General features: G+C 38.0%; 1 protein-coding gene across 1 annotated transcript in view; it reads left to right on the top strand.

Annotated features, from left to right (window-relative positions):
* The window catches only part of BTAF1 (B-TFIID TATA-box binding protein associated factor 1), a 107499-nt gene extending 86192 nt beyond the window's left edge, over positions 1-21307 (top strand). The window contains exons 29-38 of the mRNA XM_070432712.1: positions 1590-1667; positions 1779-1908; positions 3500-3641; positions 3726-3856; positions 5452-5577; positions 7649-7801; positions 9792-10003; positions 11535-11694; positions 12350-12520; positions 14399-21307. Of these exons, the coding sequence (XP_070288813.1) occupies positions 1590-1667; positions 1779-1908; positions 3500-3641; positions 3726-3856; positions 5452-5577; positions 7649-7801; positions 9792-10003; positions 11535-11694; positions 12350-12520; positions 14399-14542 (1447 nt within the window). The 3' untranslated portion in view covers positions 14543-21307. The remainder of the gene's footprint in view (positions 1-1589; positions 1668-1778; positions 1909-3499; positions 3642-3725; positions 3857-5451; positions 5578-7648; positions 7802-9791; positions 10004-11534; positions 11695-12349; positions 12521-14398) is intronic.
* The last annotated feature ends 5311 nt before the right edge of the window (positions 21308-26618 follow it).

Here is a 26618-nt window from a genome sequence, read left to right as displayed (position 1 = left end):
CACCCCTAACTGCCGCGGCTTTGTCTGGAAGGTCATTCGGCTGTCAGTCTAATTAGCATATTACACTTTCATTATTATATAGATATATACACACACATTGATTTCAGAGAGGAAGGAGGAGGGAGGGAGAGATAAAAACATCAATGATGAGAGAGAATAATTGATGGGCTGTCTCCTGCATGCCCCTTACTGGGAGTTGAGCCTGCAACCAGGGGATGTGCCCTGACCTGGATTAGAACTATGATCTCTGGTCAGTGCTCAACCACTGAGCCATACTGGCCGGGCAAAATTTAAGTTCTTTAAAAAAATATCAAGGACTTGGGCTGTTCTTAACCATCAATTGGGCTTTCTAAGTATTGGAGCTAGAAAACTATCAGAAACCAAAGCCATTCTCTGTGCCTTTCTTGGGAGCCTTGTGATCATAGTACTTAAGTGTCATAAGCTACCCACTTTCCCTAAGAGTTCCTTCTCCCCAAACGTGCTTTTAGTTCACAGTGACTGCTTTAGCTGTCCTGATAGCATAGCAACACTAGAGTTCTATTAGCTTTACCTTCTCTGTGTTCACTAGTATATCCCCTAATGTTCCTAAATACAAATTTTAAAGAGGGGAATCTCATTGATTTCAGTTCATCTTTAAAAAAACTTGGATAGTCATAGGTTGCTGATTAGTCCATAGATACCCTGCTCCTTCTGTATTAATAATAGGTAACATATTGAGCACTTACTGGCCAGGCACTGTTCTAAACAGTTTCACATTTATGTAAAATTGTATGTTCTCACAATCACCTTATGAGGTGTGGGTTCTCTTGTTCCTAATTTGCAGATGAGGAGTCTAAGGCATGGGGCATAGGTCCAAGGTCACTCCGCTAATTGAATAAGAGATTTGAACACAGGCATCTCAACAGCTTGTACTCTTAAAAAATTTACTGTAGTATCTGTTAGAATTCATTTATTTACAAGTGATAGAAACTCAGACTAGCTTACATAAACAGGAAATTCATTAATTCACTAAATTGATAATTTCATGGGTATAATTCTTGTTTCGGGCATATCTAGATTGCTCTTGTTTGCTCTTTCTCCTAATACGTAACTTATATTTGGTCTGTGCTGGACTTCAGTCTATAGTTGGTGGGTATGATGATCGTGGGCAGTCTTAGGCCCATTGGTCATGCCCCAAAACCAGCCCTTTGTGGTCAGCGAATATTGTGAGGGTCTCAGCTTGATTCAAGTGCTTCATCTCTTTGGTGAATACGAGGATTGATTGCTCCCCCTCAACCCCCAACACAACATGGAATAGTGAAGGAATAGAGCCTCCAAGGAAGAGGTATTGGCAAGTGAAGTTAAAATGTCCACCACATTTGAGTCAGGTATCCGTCTCTTTTCTTATCAGACTAAGTTAGAGCAATAAGGCCCATTTATAAGAATGGCCTTCTGGTAGCAGGGTCATAAATGCAAACAGAAGGGAATGTTAGTCTTATTAGACAGATTGAAAGCACCTTATATGATGGTAGATGTAGTTTATTTCTCCTTTGAAATTGTATTATAAACTTTGCAGATTCCTCATGTCCTACTCTTATTTTTAAATACAGGTTACAGCATCAAGTAAAAAGGCATAATCTGATAGTGGCTTCATATGATGTTGTGAGGAATGACATAGATTTCTTTAGGTAAGAATCATTTATTTATTTAGAAAAACTTAATATCAAATTTGGAGAAACTTAGTATTTTCCCGCCTCAAAGACTCTTCATGCTAAATTTATTTGTGTATTCTCCCTTAGAAATATTAAATTTAACTACTGTATTCTTGATGAAGGCCATGTCATCAAAAATGGAAAAACAAAATTATCAAAAGCAGTAAAACAACTGACTGCTAATTATAGGATTATTCTTTCTGGAACACCAATACAGGTAATTATCTACTTTAACAAAAAAAATATTTGCCATGTGAAGAGAGGGATTGGCATTGGCAGTGAATTAAATAAGAGGGTTTTTGTTTGTTTTGTTTTGTTAGTTTATAGGAATGATAATTTCCAGTAATTATGTTTTTATAACTGTTCATTTGGTACGTAGCAGTATCTGAGAGAACTAGGTTTTTAAAGTCATATTTAAAATACAATTTTAGGCTATGTAAATAGAAGTCTTATGTCCAAAGTCTGGGAGTCATTAGTCCGACTCTATTCCAAAATGGCCGTTCTCCTTTTGTAGTGTTACACCACAATTGGATTTAACACTGAAACCATGAATACCTGAGATTAGGAAACAGTTGAAAGCAGGAGATTGTAGAAGTTTATGTTGGAAAAGGAAGAAGATAGTTGAATATGTAGATGTGTTCAGATAAGAGAGATTGTGTTACAGTACTTCCAGAGGTTGCAAATGTTTACACCTAGTTTGGATAGCCCACTTGGATGGGGAAGATACCCTTCATCACTCTACAGTTAGTGGGAGGAAAAACACCAGGTGACTTTGAAATAATTGATTTTTTTTTAATGTACTTGTTACTTATTTTTGGTGATGGACTGATTATTATTATAAGTGTTAGGGTTTTGTCTATTACTTGAACACTATGGATTTTAAAAGTACCTTTAAAAGGGGGAAAAAGACTCTTTAGGCTTGCATTATCGAGATTTATTTTGTTCCAATTTAAGCTTACATAGAAACGTCACAGTATTTTTAAATAGGTTACTGCTTTCACAATAAAAGAGTTGTTGTTTAAAAGCAATCTTTTTTTCCCTCATACCCACCTGAACAGTTTAGCTCTGAAGCTGTAAGGTGGGTTTCTGCACTGAAGAGCCATGGTAGCCCATTTGATAATGGTCCCTATGGGAGGTCAAACTTAAGTGGGATTTGAACGATGTCCATCATATGGGAGGGTAGCCCAGCATGGTGAGCCAGAGCTTGAGCAGGGTGAGGAAGGACAGACATCTGGAAGAGTTAAAGGGTAAAATGGTACCTTAGGATACACACATTTTGGGAAAGAATCCAAAATGAAAACGTGATTTATTTATTTTTTTCATGAAACTTCAGAATTGGAAAGAACTTGTGCCAGCTCTTTGTGAACCTTAAATACTGGGCAGACTTGACCTATTACCAAACTCTTTAGGTTTTTCCTTTGTTGAAGAAATGGTGATGTAGGCCAGATTCCTTAAATATTGCTGTCAATATGAGTGTCAAAGTTAAAAGAATCAGAAACACATTCATCCTTTTGCTCTTTTATTTACTACTTTATGCCACCAGTAGGACTTAATACTATAGACCAAGACTTATCTGGTGGAGGAAACTTGAAAATCTCCCCTCCTCCCCCCAAATAAGACAGAGTATTTTCTCCAAGGATGCTGACTTGAATATTACACGTTTAAATATAGACTTATACCATATACCTAAAAATGTGATATCTCATCTATATCATCATAATGGGCTTTTTTTAAATTAATGATTCAATTTTTAAGTGTAAGTAAATCATCTCAGTACAAACTCAAATATATTCCTTTCTTATATTCAGAACAATGTTTTGGAGCTGTGGTCATTATTTGATTTCCTCATGCCAGGATTTTTGGGGACTGAACGCCAGTTTGCTGCTCGATATGGTAAACCTATATTAGCAAGTAGGGATGCTCGAAGCTCTAGTCGAGAACAAGAAGCAGGTATGAAAAAGAGATAATTATATTTTCTGTGCAAGTGAATATAATTTATTCTTTTTTTGAGCCATTTTCTCTTATTATTAACAGGTGTCCTTGCAATGGATGCACTACACCGCCAAGTCCTACCATTTCTTTTGAGAAGAATGAAAGAAGATGTTTTGCAAGACCTTCCACCCAAAATTATTCAAGACTATTATTGTACTCTCAGTCTTCTCCAGGTTAGGAATCTGGTGATTGTGGTTGTTGGTGATATATTTATTAGTGGAATGCTTTGAATAAGCCACAAAAGGGGAATAGCCTTTGGCTTTATCACTCTAATCTAGCTTCTACTTTCCTAAACTTGAAAAATATTCTGTTTTAAATAGGTGTAGATAAGACACTAAGTGAATCTGTTTATATATGTGGATATATTTGGATAAGTGCATTTTGCATTAACATGCAAAATTCAGTATCATAGTTGCTTTCTCATACGTCTAGTTAATTGAAAAGGTTAAACTGATGAAGAAATGTTTATAAGGGCCAAAAATCTGCCTATAGTGTCTTATCCTCACATATATAACATTATAGGTATCTTACGTCAGTCCTCATTTTTACAAATAAGGAAACCGAAGCTCAGAAAGTTAAGCAACTTGCTCAAGGTTGTATAGCTAACATATATCAGGATTGAGTTTCAAACTTTGGGAAGTGGGGATCACATCCCTTTTAAAGTATTATTGCATTACCAGTAAATTTCTGAAATAAATTTTGACTTCTGTGCAGGTCTGATTTTGTACATAGAGACCATTATCAAAGGAATGTACTGTATGCCTTTCCTTGTGTAGTATTTTATAAGGGTAAATTGCCCCTTACAGGCCATGTCTTACGAAGACACTTAATAAGACATGGCCTATAATCAGAATTTTTTGTTTGAATATGTACTTTATGTTCTAGGTTACTATTCATTAATCTATTTCAGTAGTATGAGTTGATCAAATGAATAAGATATATAGACTCACCCTACAAACTTACCTTCTTTCCCCTGTATGTAAGACAGCCTGTTAGTATATATTTATGCAGCTAGAGTTTAGATGCTAATAATTCTGTGATCATTTATATTATCTACCCTATTTCTCTGGACCTCCATTCCTTGTTTGTAAAAATAGGGTTAATGTTTCTTAAATTTTGTATGGGTAATGGGATGAAGATTTTGTAAAATACAATAAAGAAAAGGTGCCACGTGAAAAAAGGCTGTAATGATATACCAGTGATGGTATTAAAATATCAGTATAAAATACACTAAGTAGACTGGAGGCAGGGAGCTGGGGAAGGAAGTGACATTTGGCTTTATTTAGCCCTCTAGATTTTCTTCCCTTTTGCATTGTTTTAGCATGTACAAGCAGAACCCAAACCCCAAGGTAATATTTTAGACTTGCCTTTTAGGCAGCAATATTCTTTTAAAAGTTGGTCTCTTGGAATGTACCTTTAGTCTTGATCACATAACTTCACTTAAGGGAGATTTTCTAATTTACTTGTAAGAGTTCAGATTCTTTTTTAGTGGTATTATATTTATCTTCTGAACAGAGTGGAAAAATTAAGTCTAGGACTATTTGACTATTTTAATATTTTAGCAGCCCAACTTAATGTGTTATACTTGTTTTCTAAATGTAATTTTAAAGGAATTTACCAAGATGGATTATCTAATCAGTAGCAAAGTACAGGTATCATAATTTAATGAGAGTTGATTTAAATTACTGCTCTTATTGGCCTTTGCTATCTTAGTTATTTTTTCAACAATTGAAAATAAGTATATTTGTTTGTGGGGGAAATTTTACAGGTCCAGCTCTATGAGGACTTTGCTAAGTCTCGTGCCAAGTGTGATGTTGATGAAACAGTTTCTTCAGCTGCACTTTCTGAAGAAACTGAAAAACCAAAGCTTAAAGCTACAGGCCATGTATTCCAGGTATAGATTACAGTCTACTTTTTAAATGTTGCCTAAGTATGTTCTTCAATGCAGATTTTACATGGAACACTGAAATGTGGGTTTATTTAAATTTTTTAAATATTGTGTATACATTCTTGGAAATAGGGAAAAGTGCCAATTATTTTCTTCTTTTTTTTTTTTAAATAGAGAGGAAGGGAGAGAGACAGAGAGTTAGAAACATCGATGAGAGAGAAACATCGATCAGCTGCCTCCTGCTTTTCTCCTACTGGGGATGTGCCCGCAACCCAGGTACATGCCCCCAACCGGAACCGAACCTGGGACCTTTCAGTCCACAGGCCGACGCTCTATCCACTGAGCCAAACCGGTTTCGGCTATTTTCGTATTAAGTAGTTTAATATTAAAATTAAACGTAAAATGCAATCTACATTGTTTATTATATATTTAAAGGGGTTTTAGAATAGAGAATCTTTTGCTTTCCATTTAAAAAATACTGGGACAAAAATAAAAATAAAAATAAAAAATACTGGGACACCTACCACAAGGCAGTAATTTTTCTAGGCACAGGGATTAATTAAAGCAGTGAGCAAAACAGACTGCCTCCCTTGTAAATATGAAAAATGAATACATAAAACGCATGTAAGAGAAAAAGCAGAGTGTGGGGTTATGCAATATAGGAGTCAGGATAGGTTGTGATTTTTAATTGAGGGATCAGATATGGCCTCACTGAGAAAGTGACATTTTAGCAGAGATCTGAAGGAGGATTGAGGCATGGCAGTTATGTAAGGGGAAGCAATTCTGGGCAGAGGATACAAAAACTACAGAAGTCCTGAGACATCATGCCTACTGTGCTCACGGGGGTAGCAAAAGAAAAAGACACGGAAAGTGCCAACTCGTTTTCCCTTTTGAAATATACTATAGAAAACCTTCCAAACCCCTTTGCCACCAATAAATTAAATGCTGCAAGCATTTTTAAAGATAGAAGAGGAAAAAGGTAGTTGTAAAGGCTAATAACTCTCTCAGTTTCTATCATAGTGCCCAGTCATCTCTGTGCCTTGTCAGTGAAGCTTGCTAATACAAATCTCCAGGGCAAAGGGTGAGACACAAATAATAGCCCAAGCAAAAGGCAAAAGAGAAAGGTTGCGGCTGAATTAGAGTAAAGAAAAAAGAGATCCTATAGGGTTCTGATTCTTAAACACAACCACTTGAAATAACCACCTAGCTCCACAACCCCCACCACAGACCTACTAAACCAGAATACTATATAGAGGGGAAAGATCTGCAGATTTATTAGGTCTTCAAGACATTTTATACACACTGATGTTTGAGTAACCCTTCTTTGGAAAATGATGCCTGGTGCCAGAAGCATCTGTAAGCATTATGAGGCATTTGGGTGGGAAACGGTTAGGTATAGGAGCTAATGAATAAACCTCTTTCTGCCATAAGAAGCTCATTGTCTAGTGGGGGATACAAACAAACAGTATGATTGATACAAGCTATAAATGCTCTAAAAAATACAAACTGCACAAGAAACATAGATGAAGGCATCACAGATGAGATTTGAACTGATTCTGGAAGGAGTAAAGGTAGTCAAAAGAGAGAGAAGGGCATTCTAGACAGTAGGAAAAGATACTAAAGTGCAAACATTTGTGACATGTGAAGTGATCTTGTCACACACACACACACACGGCCCGATGCACGAAATTCGTGCAAGAGTAGGCCTTCCTTCCCCTGGCTGCTGGCACCAGCTTCCCTCTGGCACCTGGGACCCAGGCTTTCCTTGCAGCCCCGGCGTCGTCTGGAAGGACATCTGGCCTAATTAGCAGATTACACTTTTATTATTATAGATATACTAGAGGCCCAGTGCACGAAATTTGCGCACTCAGGGAAGTCCCTCAGCCTGGCCTGCACCCTCTCGTAGTCCAGGAGCCCTCGGGGGATGTCCCACTGGTGTTGCCTTGACTGGCTGGCACTGCCTGTTCGGCAACACCCTCCCCTCCCCCCCCCGCCCCGCCAGCCAGTCATTCCACAGTTCAGTTGATTTGCATATTATGCTTTTATTATATAGGATATACTTTTTCCTCTTTTAAAGGCGTTACAGTACTTACGTAAACTGTGCAACCATCCAGCATTAGTCTTAACACCTCAACATCCTGAGTTCAAGAGTACTACTGAAAAACTGGCCATTCAGAACTCTTCACTTCATGATATTCAACATGCCCCTAAACTCTCAGCTTTGAAACAAGTAAGTAGGTCTTTTAAGGGTTAGATGTGTGTTGAACATTCCTGATCTATAACACTAGGTAAATTTGCATTTCTAATAGATTACTGATATATTTACCATTTTTATTTTTAATTTGGTTAATTTTGGTACAGCTTTTTAAAAAATTGGGGTAAAATACATAAAGCATTAAATATGCCATTCTATTTTTAGGTATATAATTCTATGACATTACTTACATTCACAGTATTGTGCAATTGGCACCACTATTTACAAAATATTTCTGTACCCACTGAGTAATAACTTCCCATTCTCCTTTTTCCCCAACACTGGGTAACCTCTAATATACTTTGTGTCTTATGAATTTGCATGTTCTAAATATTTCATGTAAGTAGAATCATAATATTGACTTATTTCACTTATTTTCAAGGTTCATTCATGTTGTAGCATGTATTGGTACTTCAACTTTATGGTTAAATGATATTCCATTATTACTGTTATGTTTACACCAGATATTGTTTATCCAGTCATGTGTTGATGGGATATTTGAGTTGTTTCTACCTTTTGGCTATTGTGAATAATGCTGCAGTGAACATTGGCTTATAAGTATTTGTCTCTCTCTCTCCAGTTTTTTTTGGATATAGACATAGGAGTGGAATTGCTGGCTGGGTCATATAACAATTCTACGTTTAACTTTTTAATAGCTGCCAAATTGTTTTCCATTGTGGCAGCATCATTTGCATTCCCACCAGCTATGTACCAAGGTTATAATTTCTGCATATCCTCCCCAACAATTATTTTCAATTTTTTTTAGTATAGCCATCCCAGTAGACATGAAGTGGCATGTCATTGTTGATTTGCTATCCCTAATGAGTAATAACGTTGAGCATCTTTTCATGTGGTTATTGGATATTTATATAACTTTGGAGAAATGCTGTTTAAATCCTTTGACCATTTTTTAATTTGATTGTTTATCTTTTGGTTGAGTTTTAGGGATTGTTTTTTATTGTAAATATTAAGCCCTTACCAGATATGATTTGCAAATACTTCCATTCTTTATTTCATTGTTTTTCACTTTCTTGATAATGGTTTCTGATGAGAAATCAGGGGTTAATCTTAATTGAGGATCCCTTTTGCATGACAAGTCACTTTTCTCTTGCTGCTTTTAAGTTCCTATTTTCAAATAAAAATTGAATTTCATCCACATTTTAATTATACTACAGGCTTTAAATTATTTTTAGTTTATATTTTTGTACATTACTTTTTTACCTGCAGTTATTACTTAAACTAATCTCTCGATTTAGAGTGCCTCTTGTCACACTGAAGTGTCTGGAATTAAATTTAGGAACTCTGCAACTTAGGCCCAGATTATTCCTGGCTATTCTTATGGAGGGCTGTTCTAGAACCCTTCTTTTTAGAGATTCAGAGTAAAGGTTCTATCTCAGGAGAGAACTAGCTTGCTTTCTTTTAAAATATGTCTGTTCTCTGAAGTAGAGGAGAAATCTTATTTGCGTTTTAAAAATCTGGCAATAGAAGTAAAGAAATGTTTATCAGCAGATAATAGTGCCAGACGTATCTAATATTGCTAGAGCCAGAATTTTAAAATTTCAGTAGAATGGAATGAATTGAAACTCCAGGTAACAATTAAAGGTGATAAGCACAGTCAATTTTTAAAAGAAAAACACTTAAATATAGATTCTGTCAGACTTGGCAAACATAGTTGAATTTGATTTGATGGTAAGTTCACTACAAACCTACTATATGAATTAGTTGCCAGTAAATAAAGCTAATATGATCTTGGTGGTTAAAGCAGTGTAATGGCCAAAATGAGGGCATCATAGTTTCACTGTATTTTATATCAGACCAGATTTTGAGTATCATTTATAATTTGGGGCCATTATTTATTATAACCATAATAAATAATCTAGGAACCATTTTATATGAGGTATAGCTTGAAAAACTGTTGGTTGCCTACTTTTATTGAATGCCTGTGTGACAACTGATATTTTTCTAGTTGCTGTTGGATTGCGGTTTGGGAAATGGCAGCACTTCAGAGAGTGGCACAGAGTCTGTTGTGGCCCAGCACAGGATCCTGATCTTCTGTCAGCTGAAAAGCATGCTTGATATAGTAGAACATGATCTTCTCAAGCCTCACTTACCCTCTGTCACTTACCTGAGATTAGATGGAAGCATACCTCCTGGTCAGAGGCATGCCATTGTTTCACGGTAAGTGGCTTCTAAAACTCCTATAAATCATGGCTATAGTCAGTGTATTATTTCTTACATAGGAATTTGCCTCATGAAGTATTTTCTTTAAAAATATAGAACTAAAAAACAAATTAGAGAAAAAAAGATTTTTCTAAAAACCAAAAAAATAGAACTACAGAAATATCATTGAATAAATAGTTTGTTTAGCTAAAAAAGTGTGGCTTTATTAGGATAGCACTTTGAAGGGTATGAAAGAAAATTAAGGCATCAACAAAAAATAGAGATAACATTTTACCTCACCTTTTGGGGGAGAGTTGGGGTGGGAAGAAGCAAAACTGTGGCTGAGATCTGTATCTTCATCTCTGTGCCTCTGCTCAGAACAAGTTGGACGCTGGCCCAGCTAGGAAGCAAAATCAATGAATGCAGTGTTTCCTAAGTGTGGCCTGCACCCTCTGCTTTAGAAATCATAGAGTCCTAGGTTCTGTCCCAGACTTGTAACTTTAAGAGTAAGCATTTTTAACAAGCACCCTCAAGAGATTGTTAAGCAGGATACAGTTAGAGACCCATGATCAAGCTTTGGAGACAGGCCCAGGTTTGACTCCTGACTGCTATTTAGGAAGTGTTCTCTTGGGCATGATTATCTTCCACAGAGCTTGAGTTTCCCTAAAATAAGGACAAATGATAATATCTTCATAGAGTTGTTATAACATTGAAGTAACATAGTGCATATAAAGCACAAAGCCCCATTGCTTGAATCATAGTGAAATCTAATAAATGGGAGCTTGGTAATAATGTTAGTTTTTCTTTTTCCTAGAAGTTATTAGATGTCCTTTATCAATATACTGGAGGCCTAGTGCAAGAAATTTGTGCATGGGTAGGGTCCCTAGGCCTGGCGGGCAATCAGGGCCGACTTGAGCCTTCCTTTGTTCTGCGCCGCCCCCGGTGGTCAGCACACATCATAGTGAGGGATTGAACTCCTGAGGGGACACTTTGCATATTAGCCTTTTATATATATAGATTCTAGGACCAGTACAATAGCAGCAACCCTCAATACCCTTACCCTCTACCTTCCCCGACTGATCTAGCCTTTTCCCCCATTATCTTCTGTTTCTCTACATTAAAGGTTGATAGTTGAGTTTTGCCTTAATTAGAATTAGTGTTTAGTTACATTTTTTCAATTTAGTCTTTATCTGATACTCTAAAATATAATCCAGTTGGACTTATTTCTGTTTGTAAAGTTTCTGACTTCCATTCTTTCTACTACTAAAGATGTTATGTACAGGGTGGGGCAGAAGTAGGTTTATAGTCAGAGTATGTGAAACCATTTATTCTTGTATTATTTTCATACAAACTGTAAGCCTACTTTTGCCCTACCCTAAATACTAAGAGAGAATAGTTTGATCTCAAGTAGTCACAGAAGTGTCTATATTATGGAGTTGTAAAGAAGTATTCTCATTTGTGTTCTTAATTTTTATTAAATAGTCTAATTTTTGTTATATGGGTACATTAGAAATGTACTAATTTTATTTTAAAATATCTATACTTTTAGGTTTAACAATGATCCATCCATTGATGTTCTCTTACTTACAACTCACGTTGGTGGCCTGGGGCTTAACTTAACAGGCGCTGACACAGTGGTATTTGTGGAGCATGATTGGAATCCCATGCGCGATCTACAAGCCATGGACCGGGCCCATCGCATTGGGCAGGTAAAGAGTCACCACTCACAGGTGTTAACTTGTGAACTGGGAAAAATAATTCTCAAAAAAGACAGGAATTGGCTTAAGTTTCTACACCTGATATTAACACTCCGGTGTGGGGTGAATTTCCCGCCAAAATATAAGATGGCGCGGGCAATTATTTAGGTTTCCCGCGCAAAATCAGGGATTTTTATGATACCTATTACCCCAATGGGTATGAAACGGTTCGCATACGCAGGTAGGTATCTTTGTGAACGGCAAACAAACAAATATTTGGTAATACGCAGTTACAATCGGCCCGAGTTTACACGTTTCCCGCACTCCACCGCAAATCTATATGAACCGAGTTAAGACGGCTCCCGCGGAGTACGCGCAATTCACGCGAGCCGACTTAACTCGTTTCCCCCACTCCAAGTGTTAACAAATGTTTGACCTTAGGCAAGTAGCTGAATTCTGTGGCACCAGTTCCTCATGCATTAAATGAGGTAGCTTAGGCTAAGAAAACTGGGACACTATCCATCACTAATATTCTGTGCAAACATTTTAAACTCATGGGGCCAGATAACCCCACCATAATTAGATAGTAGTTAAATATGCAAGCCCTTGACTTGGTTTACCTCAAACCAATCAGTTTATTTGTGCTTAACCTCTTTTTCTTACTCAGAAACGTGTGGTCAATGTGTACCGATTGATAACCAGAGGAACATTGGAGGAGAAAATAATGGGTTTGCAGAAATTCAAGATGAACATAGCAAATACAGTTATTAGCCAAGAGAATTCTAGTTTGCAGAGTATGGGAACAGATCAACTTCTCGATCTATTCACACTTGATAAGGTAAAGAACTTAACACAATTTGCTTTTTTGTTGTTGTTAATAGGATATTTTTTCCATTGATGATTTTTTTTTTTTTTTTTTAGAGAGGCAAGGAGGGGGGGAAACATCGATGTGAGAGAGACAGATTGATTGATTGGTTGCCGTCTGCAACCGAGATACTTACCCTTTACTGGAATCGAACCTGTTACCCTTCAGTCCGCGGGCCAGTGCTCTAATCACTGAGAAAACCGGTTAGGGCCAATTTTCCCTATCTTTAATGCATGCAGACTTCCTAGGGTTGCTTGGTAAAAGTATTGAAGGAACTAGCAAAAGGCATTCACTTTAGTATCAATAGTATCAACTAGACAATTTTTTGAGGAAATTTTTGACGTCCAGATAAAACTCCAGGATTCTTGAAGTTTTGATTAATGTCTCCAGTGTCTTGCCCCAAGATTTCTTTCCTTAGTCCTTTCCTGCTAACGGACATCTGTCACTGAAGCCAGCTAAACCTGGGTCTGTGTTTCTTGCCCTGCCTCTTGGTGATCTTAGGCAAGTTAATTTCTTTGAGGTTCCACACCCTTCGGAGAATAACAATGCCTATATTATTACATGGTTATGAAGTTAATATAAGTAAGCACTTAGAAAGAGTATCTAGTATAGATTCTCAGTACATAGTAGCCATTATTGTTATTATGGGTGATGGAACTAATATCCATAATCAAAGGATGCACCATCTGGAAATACTGGTCAATCTAATGTAAAACTAATATGGCTGGAGTTATAGTCCTGCCTAGGTTTAGAAAGTCAGCTGTACAACCAGTATAAATTATAGTGAGAATTGGCCTTAGATAATGTAATTAAACTAGGTGTAATAACAGAATTGTAATATCCAAATCTGAGAGAAAGTAGTTCCACTGTACTGTGTGGTTCAGCCATATTTAAATATTATGTCTGGTTCTGGGTGCTGCATTTTAAACAGTAAGTCCCCAAAAGATTACCAGAATGGAAGAAGGTTCTTTAATCATATCATATAAGGTAAGGTTAAAAACAAGACATGTGTAACATAGAAAAAGGAAAGCTGAAAGAAATATGGATTGCTGCCTTCAAATAACTTTTATGTGTGACTTTTAGCAAGGAGAACTGGACTTGGGGATGTTCCAGGGAAGCAAGAACTATTGCTATAAAGGATCCTATTGGGACAGTTGGGAAGATTTGAATATGGACTATATTAAATCGTTTTGTATTAAATTTTCTTAATTTGATCTTTGTATTTCAGTTATGTTAACAGGATGTCCTTGTTCTTAGGAATACATGCTTATTTCTATCTAGGGATAAAGGGGCATAATACCTACAACTTCTTCTTGAATGGTTTGGGTAAAAAGCTGATTATTTAACTATATGTCTGGGAGAGAGAATGACAAAGCCATTGTGACACAATTAACTGTGTCCTGTGTAATGTTCTTATAATTCTGTAATCTTAAAATGCCAAATTAGGCCTGTGGGAAAATAGAATAAGCTATCTAATGAGATGAACTTATCATCACTTGAACTATTTTTTAACTCTGTTGAATAAGAGCAATGTTAGAAACAAGCCAAAACCGGTTTGGCTCAGTGGATAGAGCGTCGGCCTGCGGACTGAAAGGTCCCAGGTTCGATTCCGGTCAAGGGCATGTACCTGGGTTGCGGGCACATCCCCAGTAGGGAGTGTGCAGGAGGCAGCTGGTCGATGTTTCTCTCTCATCGATATTTCTAACTCTCTATCTCTCTCCCTTCCTCTCTGTAAAAAATCAATAAAATATATATTAAAAAAAAAAAAGAGCAATGTTAGAAACAAGTATGGTATTTTAAAGGAAAATCTAATTTTTGAAGTTAATGATCTTTTTGCCAATTTTTCTTAAGGATGGCAAAGCAGAAAAAGCTGACACCTCTACTTCTGGAAAAGCAAGTATGAAATCAATTCTCGAAAACCTGAGTGATCTTTGGGATCAAGAGCAATATGACTCAGAGTACAGCCTGGAAAATTTTATGCATTCTCTCAAGTAACTATCAAATATTGTTAATGCAATTGCTGCTAGTTCGGTTACATTTCTGCTGATATTCAGCAAATTTCAAAGTTTATGGTGAACTTTTAGCTCAGTGTGTAAATAGATCTGAAGAATATTCAGCATAATGCTGGCTCTTGTTTCACTGGGGGGAACAAGTTATTCTCAAATATTTGCACTGTATTAAATTTAAATGTTAATGTGAAATGGTATAAATTTTACATGCTGAATAGCTGCAGAGCAGAGGAACCAAACCAGGTTTACATGTGCTACCATGAGGTGTTCTTACTGGGAACGAGCCTCCTATTTTACATAGACACTTTGTACAGAATAAATATCCAAAAGTACTTTAGTGTTCATGTACATTTTTTCGTTTAAATAGAACTTGTTTTTAAAAACGGCTTTTTTTCATAAAAGCCTCAATGAGCCATAATTTTAAAAATAATGACTATACTATTGGTCACTTTTAGAATATGAAAATCTTAGACAATGAATTGAACCATGCCCTTGGTGAAACCTTTGTATATTTAATGCCGATGCATAGTGTTTTTCAAATCTTTAACGTCATTTTGTCACCTTTTAAAATATATCAACTATTCTAAATACAGGTAATGGGCTATTTAAGGCTATCATAATAACATCCTATTAAGAGGGTGTTTGTTTTTAATTTATCTAATGGCTAGAATATAGCCAATTCGGAGAACATATGTACACAATAGGTTTCAATCATATATATATATATATATAATATATTTTTTGTAACTATGAACATATACAGTTTTCCAGAAGTAAATTTTACGCTCTTTAGAATTCTAAAACCTATGGTGATAAGACTGTTTATTGAAGTAATGCATGACTAAAGCATAAAAAGAAATAATTCCTTTCTATACACAGACATACATACCTATATGCACAGACATACACCTGTCCTGCATCTGAAAAGGTGCTTGGTATTGGTACTAAAATCATGTAGTTATACTGGGCAGCAATAATAACTGGCCTGAAGTTGATTAACTAGTGTTAGAAAAGTGATCTCACTGGTGAGGGTGGATATATGTATATAGATGTGCATTTATGTGTATGTATATAATTTTATAAATTTCACACATAAATTAATACATGCCTATGTGCATATATATATATATATATATGGATGGGACATATTTGTATATACATGTACAGGTAATAAACATCCCCAAGGTTTGTGGCTGGTTATACACATAGGCATCGGTTAAAAAACCATCAGACCTCAGCTGTAAAATAACCATTCTGTTAAAAATCATTTCTTATATTGTTCTGCAGCTTTTACACTTGGACATTTGTCACATTTCAGTAGCTTTGACAACCATACTGTAACATTAAACCTAGCATTCCACAAAAGAGTAATAAATAAGATTGAAACTGTAATATATATGCAACTATGTGTATTATTTGTACAAAATGATTATTTAAAAAAAGCAAAAGAATAAAATGATTAGTTCATACATACAAATAATTAAATGATTCATTGTTTAGAATTTACATTCAAATTGCAAAAAATCAAAAGGAAACTATATAGCCGGAACCGGTTTGGCTCAGTGGATAGAGCGTTGGCCTGCGGACTGAAGGGTCCCAGGTTCGATTCCGGTCAAGGGCATGTACCTGGGTTGCGGGCACATCCCCAGTGGGAGATGTGCAGGAGGCAGCTGATCGATGTTTCTAACTCTCTCTCCCTCTCCCTTCCTCTCTGTAAAAATCAATAAAATATTTATTTTAAAAAAAAAAAAAGGAAACTATATAAGACACCCATTGTACATAGCACTGGGTAACTGAGCCAGTACATACCTGAGTTGAATTTTTTTTAAGTATTTATATACTATTTCCATAAGCCAACTATTGAGCATAGCTCAGAGTAATTGATATTTTTCTAAGACTATGTAAGGAGCAATATATCATTAAAGAAACAGGAAGAGAATTCACAACATAAATGTTGAAGTTGTTTCCAAATTGGAAGGGCAAAGCTGAAGTCAGATGTGTAGGCAGTTTAAATTTTTTTTAAATATATTTTTTATTGATTTCAGAGAGGAAGGGAGATAAAAACATCATTGATGACAGAATCATCAATCAGCCGTCTCCGATACACCCCACAGTGGGGATCAAGCCCGCAGCCCGGACATGTGCCCCAACTGGGGAACCAAACTGCAATCTCCTGGTTCATAGGTTGATCCTTACCACTGAGCCACTCCGGCTGGACAAGGCAGTTTAAATTTTAAAAGAGTAGGATATTTCTAGTAGCACAGGCAGAATAATGATAATAGTGATTGCCTCTAAGGGTCAAAGGTAAGAGGAAGACTTAGTGTGACTATAACATTAAAGCCGCCCTATCTGGTTTGGGTCAGTGGATAGAGCATCGGCCTGCAGACTGAAGGGTCCTGGGTTCAATTATGGTCAAGGGCACATGCCCAGGTTGCGGGCTTGATTCTCTAGTAAGGGGCGTGCAGAGGCAGCTAATCAATGATTCTCATCATTGATGTTTCTATATCTCTCTCCCTCTCTCTCTGAAATAAATTAAAATATATTTAAAAAATAATAATACCCTTGCCCTGGCAGTATGGCTCAGTTGGTTAGAGCATTGTCCTATATATACCAAAAAGTGGTGGGTTCTATTCCAGTCAGGGCACATACCTAGGTTGTGGGTTTGAACCCTGTGCGGGAGGCAGCTGATTGAAGTTTCTCTCTCTCTCTCCATCTCACTTCCTCTCTCTAAACTCAATTAAATTTTTTAAACAAAAATTTTTTTTTTTTTTTTCCTTTACTGCCATTTATTGATAATTTTAGAGCCTATCACTCTCTAGAGCTTCTGTTCCTCAACAATAGCAAATTCCAACAGTCACTCTGTACCACAACTGCCTTTCCCTGCAGCGCACCACTTACTTGTTCTTCAGCCCCTTCAAGGTCTCTCACACACTCTTCTGTTATACCCTTCCTGCCTTCACTTCCTTCCCTACCCATCTGTATTAGCTCGGGCTGCCCTAACAAAATACCATAGACTCGGTGGCTTAAACAAGGGAAATTTTTCAGTTCTGAAGGATAGAAGTCAAATATCAAGGCTTCAGCTGATTCCGTTTCTGGTGAGAGCTCTCTTTCTGGCTTGTGGACAGTCACCTTCTGGCTATGTCCTCACATGGCCTTTCCTTAGTGCATATGCGTGGAGAGAGGGAGAGCTCTCTTGTGTGCCTTCTTATAAGGACACCAATCCTATCAGATCAGGCCCCTGCCCTTAAGACCTCATTAAACCTAAGCTGCTCCCTTAGAAGCCCCATCTCCAAATACAGCCAAGCTGGGGGGTATGGCTTCAAATAAAATAAATTTTAAGGTGGCACAAACATTCAGTCATAACACCATCTTATTATTGATGACCCATAAGTTCACTCTCGAGTTAACTAGGACCCTGACTCCCTCAACTATTTGTCCTTCCATCACACCAGTTTGGAGAAACTACACATGGATCAATCCTAGGGCCCACCTTCTCTGCTCCTATACCAATCCTACTGGGTAATACTGGGAGAAGGGGGTGGGGAGTCACACAAATTTGTAGACATGTTGTTTAAACAAAATTTTAAAATAACCTTTTGAGTTACACAAAATTAAATCTCATTCCAGCTTTCCAAATAAAGAATAATACAAACAGGTAAGAATTAAGTATTCTCAATTAACTGACTGACTAGGAGTCAGTAGTGCAGCCTAAGAATAATGGCTACATGAGGAGAATTGAAGTGAGTGAACTCAGTAGTGAATGATAGTAAAAGAAATTTACAGCTCTTAATTTTGTGGCTATGATAATGATATGGTAATGTTTCTTAAACTGTGTTCATGTGGGAAACAAAACAAGCATGGGAGAATGTTAATTTTTAAAAATATATATTTTTGATTTTTAGAGATAGGGAGAAAGAGAGAGATAGAAACATCAGTAATGAGAGAGAATCATTGATTGGCTGCCTCCTGCACGCCCCACACTGGTGGTCAAGCCTGCAGTCTGGGCATGTTCCCTGACTGTGAGTTGAACCGTGACGTCCTGGTTCATAGGTTGACGCTCAACCACTGAGCCATGCTAGCTGGGCAAGAATGTTAATATTTTAAGCTGGGTTTGGGTTCATGGATATCCATTGTACTTTTCTCTCCCCTTTTTTATTATAGGAAAAGCAGTTTTTAGAACTAAAAATGTTAAAATTTGGGGTTCTGTGTATAATTTTTGTTATATGAACATATCCATAAATATTTGTCAAAAAAGATTCTAGTGTTTCAACAGGAGCTTATTGTAACAAGGGTGAAAGTCTCTGATGTTGGACTGATTGACCCAGAATAGTATAATTTTATTCCTTTAGATGATTATATAAGCTTATTCAAAAATAAATACTTCAGTGAAGCTGTTTGAGAATGTGACCACTTAATAGTTTCCCCAATTTTGCCTCTAGAAGTAGAATGGAAATTATATGAAAGTAATAAGCATCCTATCACATCCGTTCCAAAAGATCCCAATACAATCGTCTCCCTCGTTAAAAAAAGACCTCAATTTTTCAGAATCTATGCTGGCGTCAGTGAGCTGTAAAGTGAAACTGATTGCTGCAAAATCTATTATCAAGTGCCAGAGCACTCAATGTAAAAAAAACCAACAAAAACTTGAGTTATGCCAATTAATAGAAAATGTTTATTTACTATTTACACAAATCAGTACCAGCCATTATCGCTTAGGAGACAGAAACTGCCCCCAATTCAAAAAAAGGTTCTTAGTCTGGTAAATTCCCTCAAGCCAATGAAGTTCTATTGAAGAATATAGGGGCTGAGATCCTATTATCTGTGTAAGGACAAAAGACTTGGTTTCAGGCTTACAGTATAAAATGAAACTATGACTTAATCCCCTCCATAAAGTCACAAAGAGCTAATGTATTCAAACAGGACTAGCAAAACTATCCAGGAGCCCAGAAATAAAGTTATCCATGAGAAGTCAGAATCCCAGGCCTGCACCACTAAGTTTAAGGTCTGGGTCTAGGCTGAGTGTATACTGTGAAACCACAAATCAAAACAACAAAATCAACTCTGGGACTCTAGCAGAAGCAAATACATATAGATAGATTCTGGTAGAATTCCACAGGGGTAAAGGTTCTAAGATTAAATGTACATATACATACTACCTACAGGAAGAAAAGTCAGCAAATAAGAGGGCTAGTTCGTTAACTGCAAATTAGAATAATCTGAAAAACCATAAAATGATTAAGATAATTCAATATAAAAATAAAACATTAAAAATTAATTTGAAAAGATCTAAAAATGAAAAAGTTATTGGAATTGGAAATGTGATAGTTATCAATGCAGATTAGGCACAGCTGAAGAGAATTTGTGAACTGGGAGATTAATTTTACAAAATTAACCTACAATGAGATACAGAGATGTATGGTTAGAAAATAGGAAAGAATAGGCAAAAATCACGGGAGATGGAATGGTAGCATCTCATACACTTAATAGGTCCAGAAGGGAAGGGAGATCACATAACACCTTTGAGTTAATGTGGGGTTTTTTTTTGCACACTCCTGCATCTAATCTATCAGCAAGTTCTACCATCTCCAGCTGATCTTTTCTCCATCTCTACTGCTACAGCTATAGTTCCCACCACGATCTTAACTCCTGCTTGCCAAATTCTTCAGTGACTTCCTATAACACTCAGTCTGACCCTGAACTCTTTACCATGGTCTACAAGTCCTACAGGTTCTGGCCACTGTCCATTTCTGTGACTTTCTCTTGTGATATCTCATCATGTTTACCCCAGTTCAGTCAGTCTGTCCTCCTGCTTATACCTCCACATAAAACCAAATGTGTTTTCCGTCTTGATTTGGGTTCTGGCATAGCTGGGTGAATGGTGTCATGGGAGATATGAAAGCCTGAAGAGGGAGCAAACTTGGGAGGGGAAGGTAGAAAATGAAGAATATATTTTGGCCATTAAATTTGAGATTCCTATTACATATCAAAGTAGAAATGTTGAGTAAACAGGTAAATGTGGGAGTCTAGAGCTCAAAATGAAAGGTCACAAGCAGGGATATAAATTTGGAAGTAGTTATAAGGTATGAGACTGAATAAGATCTCCTGAGGGGTTATCCTATCTAATAAAAGAGAAACATGGTAATTAGCCATACGGCCGCTACCCTTCCCATTGGCTAATCACTGAGATATGCAAATTAACTGCCAACCAAGATGGCGGCCGGCAGCCAGGCAGCTGACGCTAACAGGGAGGCTTGCCTGCTTCAGTGATGGAGGAAGCCAGGTTCCCCGACTGCCTCGCCGGCCTCTCAGCTGCAACTCAAAGAAACATTGTAACAAATATAGAAGCTAAACCAAACCCCAGAAACCTGTTTTCAGTCAGCCAGGCTTCAGCCAGCAGGACCGCAACATTGTTTCAAATACAGAAGGTAAACAAAGGCCAGAAACCTGCTTTCAGCAGCCGAGGTCTCATAGCTGGAGCCAAGCCTCAGAGCTAAAGCTGGCCCAGAATAAAAAAAAAAAAAAGGAAAAAAGGAGCTGTTGGGAGCTTCAGTCACCCGCCAGCCTGAAAATGGCCCTCAGCCCCTCACCCAGACTGGTCAGGCACCCCAGTGGGGACCCCCACCCTGAAGTGGGTGTGACCAGATGGAAACAGCCATCATCCCCTCACCCAGGCTGGCCAGGCACCCCAGTGGGGACCCCCACCCTGATCCAGGACACCCTTCAGGGCAAACCAGCCAGCCCCCACCCGTGCACCAGGCCTCTATCCTATATAGTAAAAGGGTAATATGCCTCCCAGCACCGGGATCAGCAGAGCAGTGAGGCCTCCCGGCACTGGGATCAGCGTGACAGGGGGCAGCGCCCAAACCCCCTGATCGTCCTGCGGCTCTGTGACGGGCGGGGCCACAACCTCCCTATCCGCCCTGCTCTGTTCGTGACAAGGGAAGGCGCCCCAACCCCCTGATCAGCTCTGCTCTGTGCCTGATAGGGGGGAGCTCCCCAACCCCCTGATCGCCCTGCGGCTGTGTGTGTGACAGGGTGCGGCGCCCCAACCCCCCCCCCCCCAATGGGCCTGCTCTGTGTGTGACGGGGTAGAGCCATAACCTCCCCATCAGCCCTGCTCTGTGCGTGACAGGGTAGAGCTCCTCAACCCCCTGATGGGCCCTGTTCTGTGTGTGACAGGGTGGCGCCGCAACCTCCCTATCGACCCTGCCTTGAGTGTGACAGGGGGCGGTGCCCCAACCCCCCAATCAGCCCTACCCTGAGCGTGAATAGGGGTGGCATCGCAACCTCCCGATCCGCCCTGCTCTGTGCATGACAAGGGGCGGCGCCCCAACTCCCCAATCGGCCCTGCTCTGAGCCTGACCAGGGGCTGCACCTAGGGATTGGGCCTGCCCTCTGCCACCCAGAAGCAGGCCTAAGCCAGCAGGTCGTTATCTCCCGAGGGGTCCCAGACTGCGAGAGGGCACAGGCCGGGCTGAGGGGCCCCTCCTCCCACCGAGTGCACAAATTTTTGTGCACCGGTCCTCTAGTTTACATAATAAAATACTATACAGCAGTGAAAAGTGAGTAATAAAAATGGGTACATCTCAAAAACAAGGGTAAGTCAAAAAAATAAAATATATAGTTTGAGTCCATTTATAAAGATTAAAAACAGACAAAACCAAAACACTTTAAGGATATACAAATACATGGTTATTCACATTTGAAAAGTAGAAAACTAAGTGATAGTCATGTGCACAACATTTATTGATCATTTCCTACTCTGCCAGACACAATGAGAGAAGCTCATAAACCAGTTGGGAGAAGGATACTGAAGCCAACAGCTGATTTAGTTACATTAATTTTGGAAAAAGCCTTCAAGACAAAAAGCATTATTTGCAATAAAGAGTGGTATCTCAATTATAAGAAATTCAGTTAACCAGGAAGTATAGCAACTCCAAATTGAAATATACCTCAAAACAAAAACAGACAAAACTACAAAAAAATGGACAAGTCCAAGATCACAGTGAGATTTTAACACACCTCTTTTCATTAGAATAACCAGACCAGAAAAAAAACACAACATGATGTAGGTGATTTTAATAATAAAATTAATATATCATGTTGTGCTTTTTTTCTGGTCTGGTTATTGACATGTATATATAGACATAATTGACATGTATATAGAGACCTACCCAACAACTGCAGAATACAGTCTTTGGAGGCTTACATGGAACATTAACCCAGACTTACCATATGTTGAGCCATAATGCAAATCCTGGCAAATTTTAGAAATTAAAAATACATATATAATGTCTTGGTTCTCCACTCCTATTCAAGATGTAGTGTTGGCATCAAGAGAGAGAGAAAAAAAATATGTGCAGTCCTTCCAGTGCAATAAAGCAACAACAGGAAAGCATACAGCATAGAAAATAAGAAAACTTTTTACTTATAATGATTGTAGAAAATTCCAGAGAATCTACAAAAAACTCTACTAGCCCTAGCCGGCTTGGCTCAGTGGATAAAGCATTGGCCTGCGGACTGAAGGGTCCCAGGTTCGATTCCGGCCAAGGGCACATGCCTGGGTTGCGGGCTCCATCTCCAGTGTGGGGTGTGCAGGAGGCAGCCGATCAATGATTCTCTCTCATCATTGATGTTTCTATCTCTCTCCTTCTCCCTTCCTCCCTAAAATCAATAAATAAATATATTTAAAAAACAAAACAAAACTCTACTAGAAGTGAATTGAGCAATTTCACAGGACACAAGGTCGATATAAAAAAAATTGTATTTCGCCCATTATATATCTATGGTTTGGCTCAGTAGATAGAGCATCAGCCTGCAGAATGAATGGTTCTGGGTTCCATTCCAGTCAAGGGCACACGCCCAGGTTGTGGCCTTGGTCCCCAGGAGGGGGTGGGCAGGAGGCAGCCAATCAATGATTCTCTTTCATCAATGTTTCTATCCCTCCCTCTCCCTTGAAATCAATAAAAATATATTTTTTAAAAATCTGTATTTCTCTCTGTGAGAGCAATAAAAAAATGGATATTAAAATTTTTAAACATGCTTTTTATGACAGCAACAAAACCCATGAAAATACGTAGGTATACATCTTACAAGTTATGTAAAAGGTCTGTGTGCTGAAAACTACAATATGCTTATGAAAGAAACCAAAATGACCTTTAAAAATGAAGAGATTCATCATGTTCATGGATTGAAAACTCAATATTAAGATTTCTGTTTTCCCTAAACAGATTTGAAGATGCAATTCCAATCAAATTCCAAAAGGATATTTTGTAGAAATCAATAAGCTTTCTAAAATTTATGTGGGAAGGCAAAGGAACCAGAATAATAAAAATCAACTATGAAAAAGGAGCAGTTGGAGGAGTTACATTGCCAGGTTTTAAAGCTCATTATAAGCATACAGTGATCAAGAGAGTGTAGTACTGGCATAGAGACAGGTCCGTGGAACAGAATTGATTACCTACAAATGTACTGACACTTATATAGTCAATTGGTTTTCTACAAAAGATGCAAAGGTGATTCAATGGAGAAAGGATAATCTTTTCAAATGGGTGTCCACAGGCTTAAAAAAAAACAACCTCCAAACTTACCTCATACTTTATGCAAAGTTTAAGTCAAAATTAGTCATAGACATATATGGTAAACTTAAGTCTGTATAAGTAACATCAGAGAAAATTTTCGTGATATTGGGTTGGGCAAAGATTTCTTAGATAATGATACCAAAAGCATGTATGATCCATTAACAAAATGATAAACTGTACTTTAAAAAAAAATAAGAGCTTTCACTATTTGAAAGATACTTTAGAAAGAATGAAGAGCCAAAAAGTGAGAGAAAACATTTCCAAATCACATATCTGATAAAAGGCTTCTATCTTAAATACATAAAGAACTCCTAAAACGCAGTAAACAACCCATTTTAAAAAACAAGCTAAAGGTTTAAACAGACATCACTAGAGAGGATATACAGAAGGCTAATAAGCACATGAAAAGATGTTCAACACCTTTTCCAGTAGTTGTGTAGTGGTGTATCACTACCATTACACTGATGAGAATGGCTCCAAATTTTAAAAACTGACAATGCAAACTGCTGACAGAGATGCAGAGCAACTGGAACTCTCATACACTGCTGTTTGGAATTCAAAATGGTACAGCCACTTTGGAAAACAATTTGGCATTTTCCTATAAAGGTAAACATAAACTTACCAGATGACCTACCAATCCAACATGTCCACGTACAAATTTGTACACGTTTACAGCAACATTATTCATAATAGGCAAAGAATACGAACTCAAATGTCCATTACCTGACAAACGGCTAAACAAAATGTGGCACAACAGTCGCCCCCTCACCTGCAGTTTCAGTTACCCATAGTCCAAAAATATTAAATGAAAAGTTTTAGAAATACAATTGCTCAGTTTTAAGTTGTATACCATTCTGGGTGGTGTGATGAACGCTCATGCCCTCTCAGTCGGTCCCGCCTGGTACCTGAATCATTCCTTTTCCATCCTATGCATGCTGTATACACTACCCACCCATCAGTCACTTCACGGCAGTCTTGCATATCAGATCAACTGTCGCTATTGCAGAGCTTCTGTTCAAGTAACCCATATATTACTTAATAATGGCCCCAAAGCCATTCACATAACTTTTGTTACAGTATATGATTTGTAATTGTCCTATTTTATTATTATTGTTACTCTTCATTAATATGCCTAATTTATAAATTAAACTTTATCATAGGTATGTATGTACAGGAAAAAACATACTATATATACTCTCCATGGTTTCAGGCATCCATGGGAGTTCGTGGAATGTATCCCCATGGACAAACAAGGACTGTATATCTATGCAGTGGAATAATACTTGGCCATGAAAATGAATAAGGTACTGAAACATGCTACAACATGATGAACCTTGAAAACATTATGCTAAGTGAAATCAGTCACAGAAGACCACATAGTATATGAATCCATTCATATGAAACATCCAGAACAGGGAAATCTATAGAGACAGAAAATTCATGGTTGCTTTAGGTAAAGGATACAAACTTCTTTGTGAAGTAATCAAAATGTTCTGAAATTGACTAGTGATGGTTGCATATATTTCTGAATATGTTAAAAATGAATGACTTGTATGTACCCTTAAAATGGGTGAATTGTATGGTGTATGAATTATCTATCTAAATATAAAAGGCTAAGCGACCATCCGACCGGTCGCTATGACATGCACTGACCACCAGGGGGCAGATGCTCAGGAGCTGCCTAGCTGTGGTGAATTGGCAGTGGCAGTTCTCGGGTGATGCACCCTGGAACCAGAGAGGAGGGAGCCCGATTCCAGAGTGCATCACCCAAGAACCACCCTGTCGCAATCCAGGACTCCTCAGAGGATGTTGGAAAGCCGGTTTCAGCCCAATCCCTGCAGGCCAGGCTGAGGGACCCCACCTGCTGGAAGGACCCTACTCACTCCACAGATGCCCTTCGAGCCGTGGCACCACCCCAGGTGTGTGTCCAGCCCATCTCGCCCAGTCCCGCCCCACCAGCTACCTTCTAATTAATTTCCTTTCAATGTGCATGAATCCGTGCACGGGGGCACTAGTATCTCAATAAATTTGTTAAGAGTTTCTAGACAAACCCAAAGAAAAGAGTAGAGTCAAAAAACAAGAACTAGAGGAAACTGAAGGCCCCAACACCTAACAGATACAGAAAACATTAAGCAGAGCCTCACTCATAGCCAGATAAACATAAAATCTCACATTAAAGGCCCATTTACCACCTCAGTTACAATTTCCCAATATATCATGTCTAGGTTTCAACAAAAAAATTACAAACCAAGCTAAGACAAGAAAAGACAATCTGCAGAGACAAAGCAAGCACCTCTACCAGACTTACATATGGCAGATTTTGTAAAATTGAAAATAACTACGATTAACGTGCCACAGGCTTTAATGGAACAAGTGAACAACATGCAAGAATACATGGGTGATAAGAAAAAAAAAGAAAAAGAAAAAAGAATATATGGGTGATATAAACCAAGAGATTGAAACTCTAAGAATGAAAAGGAT

Source organism: Myotis yumanensis, unplaced genomic scaffold (assembly GCF_028538775.1).
Source record: "Myotis yumanensis isolate MYYU_CA2020_CCGP unplaced genomic scaffold, mMyoYum1.0.hap1 SCAF_13, whole genome shotgun sequence".
Classification (NCBI taxonomy): Eukaryota; Metazoa; Chordata; class Mammalia; order Chiroptera; family Vespertilionidae; genus Myotis; species Myotis yumanensis.
Note: the sequence above shows the minus strand (reverse complement) of the source record. Positions and strands in the feature narration are given on the sequence as shown.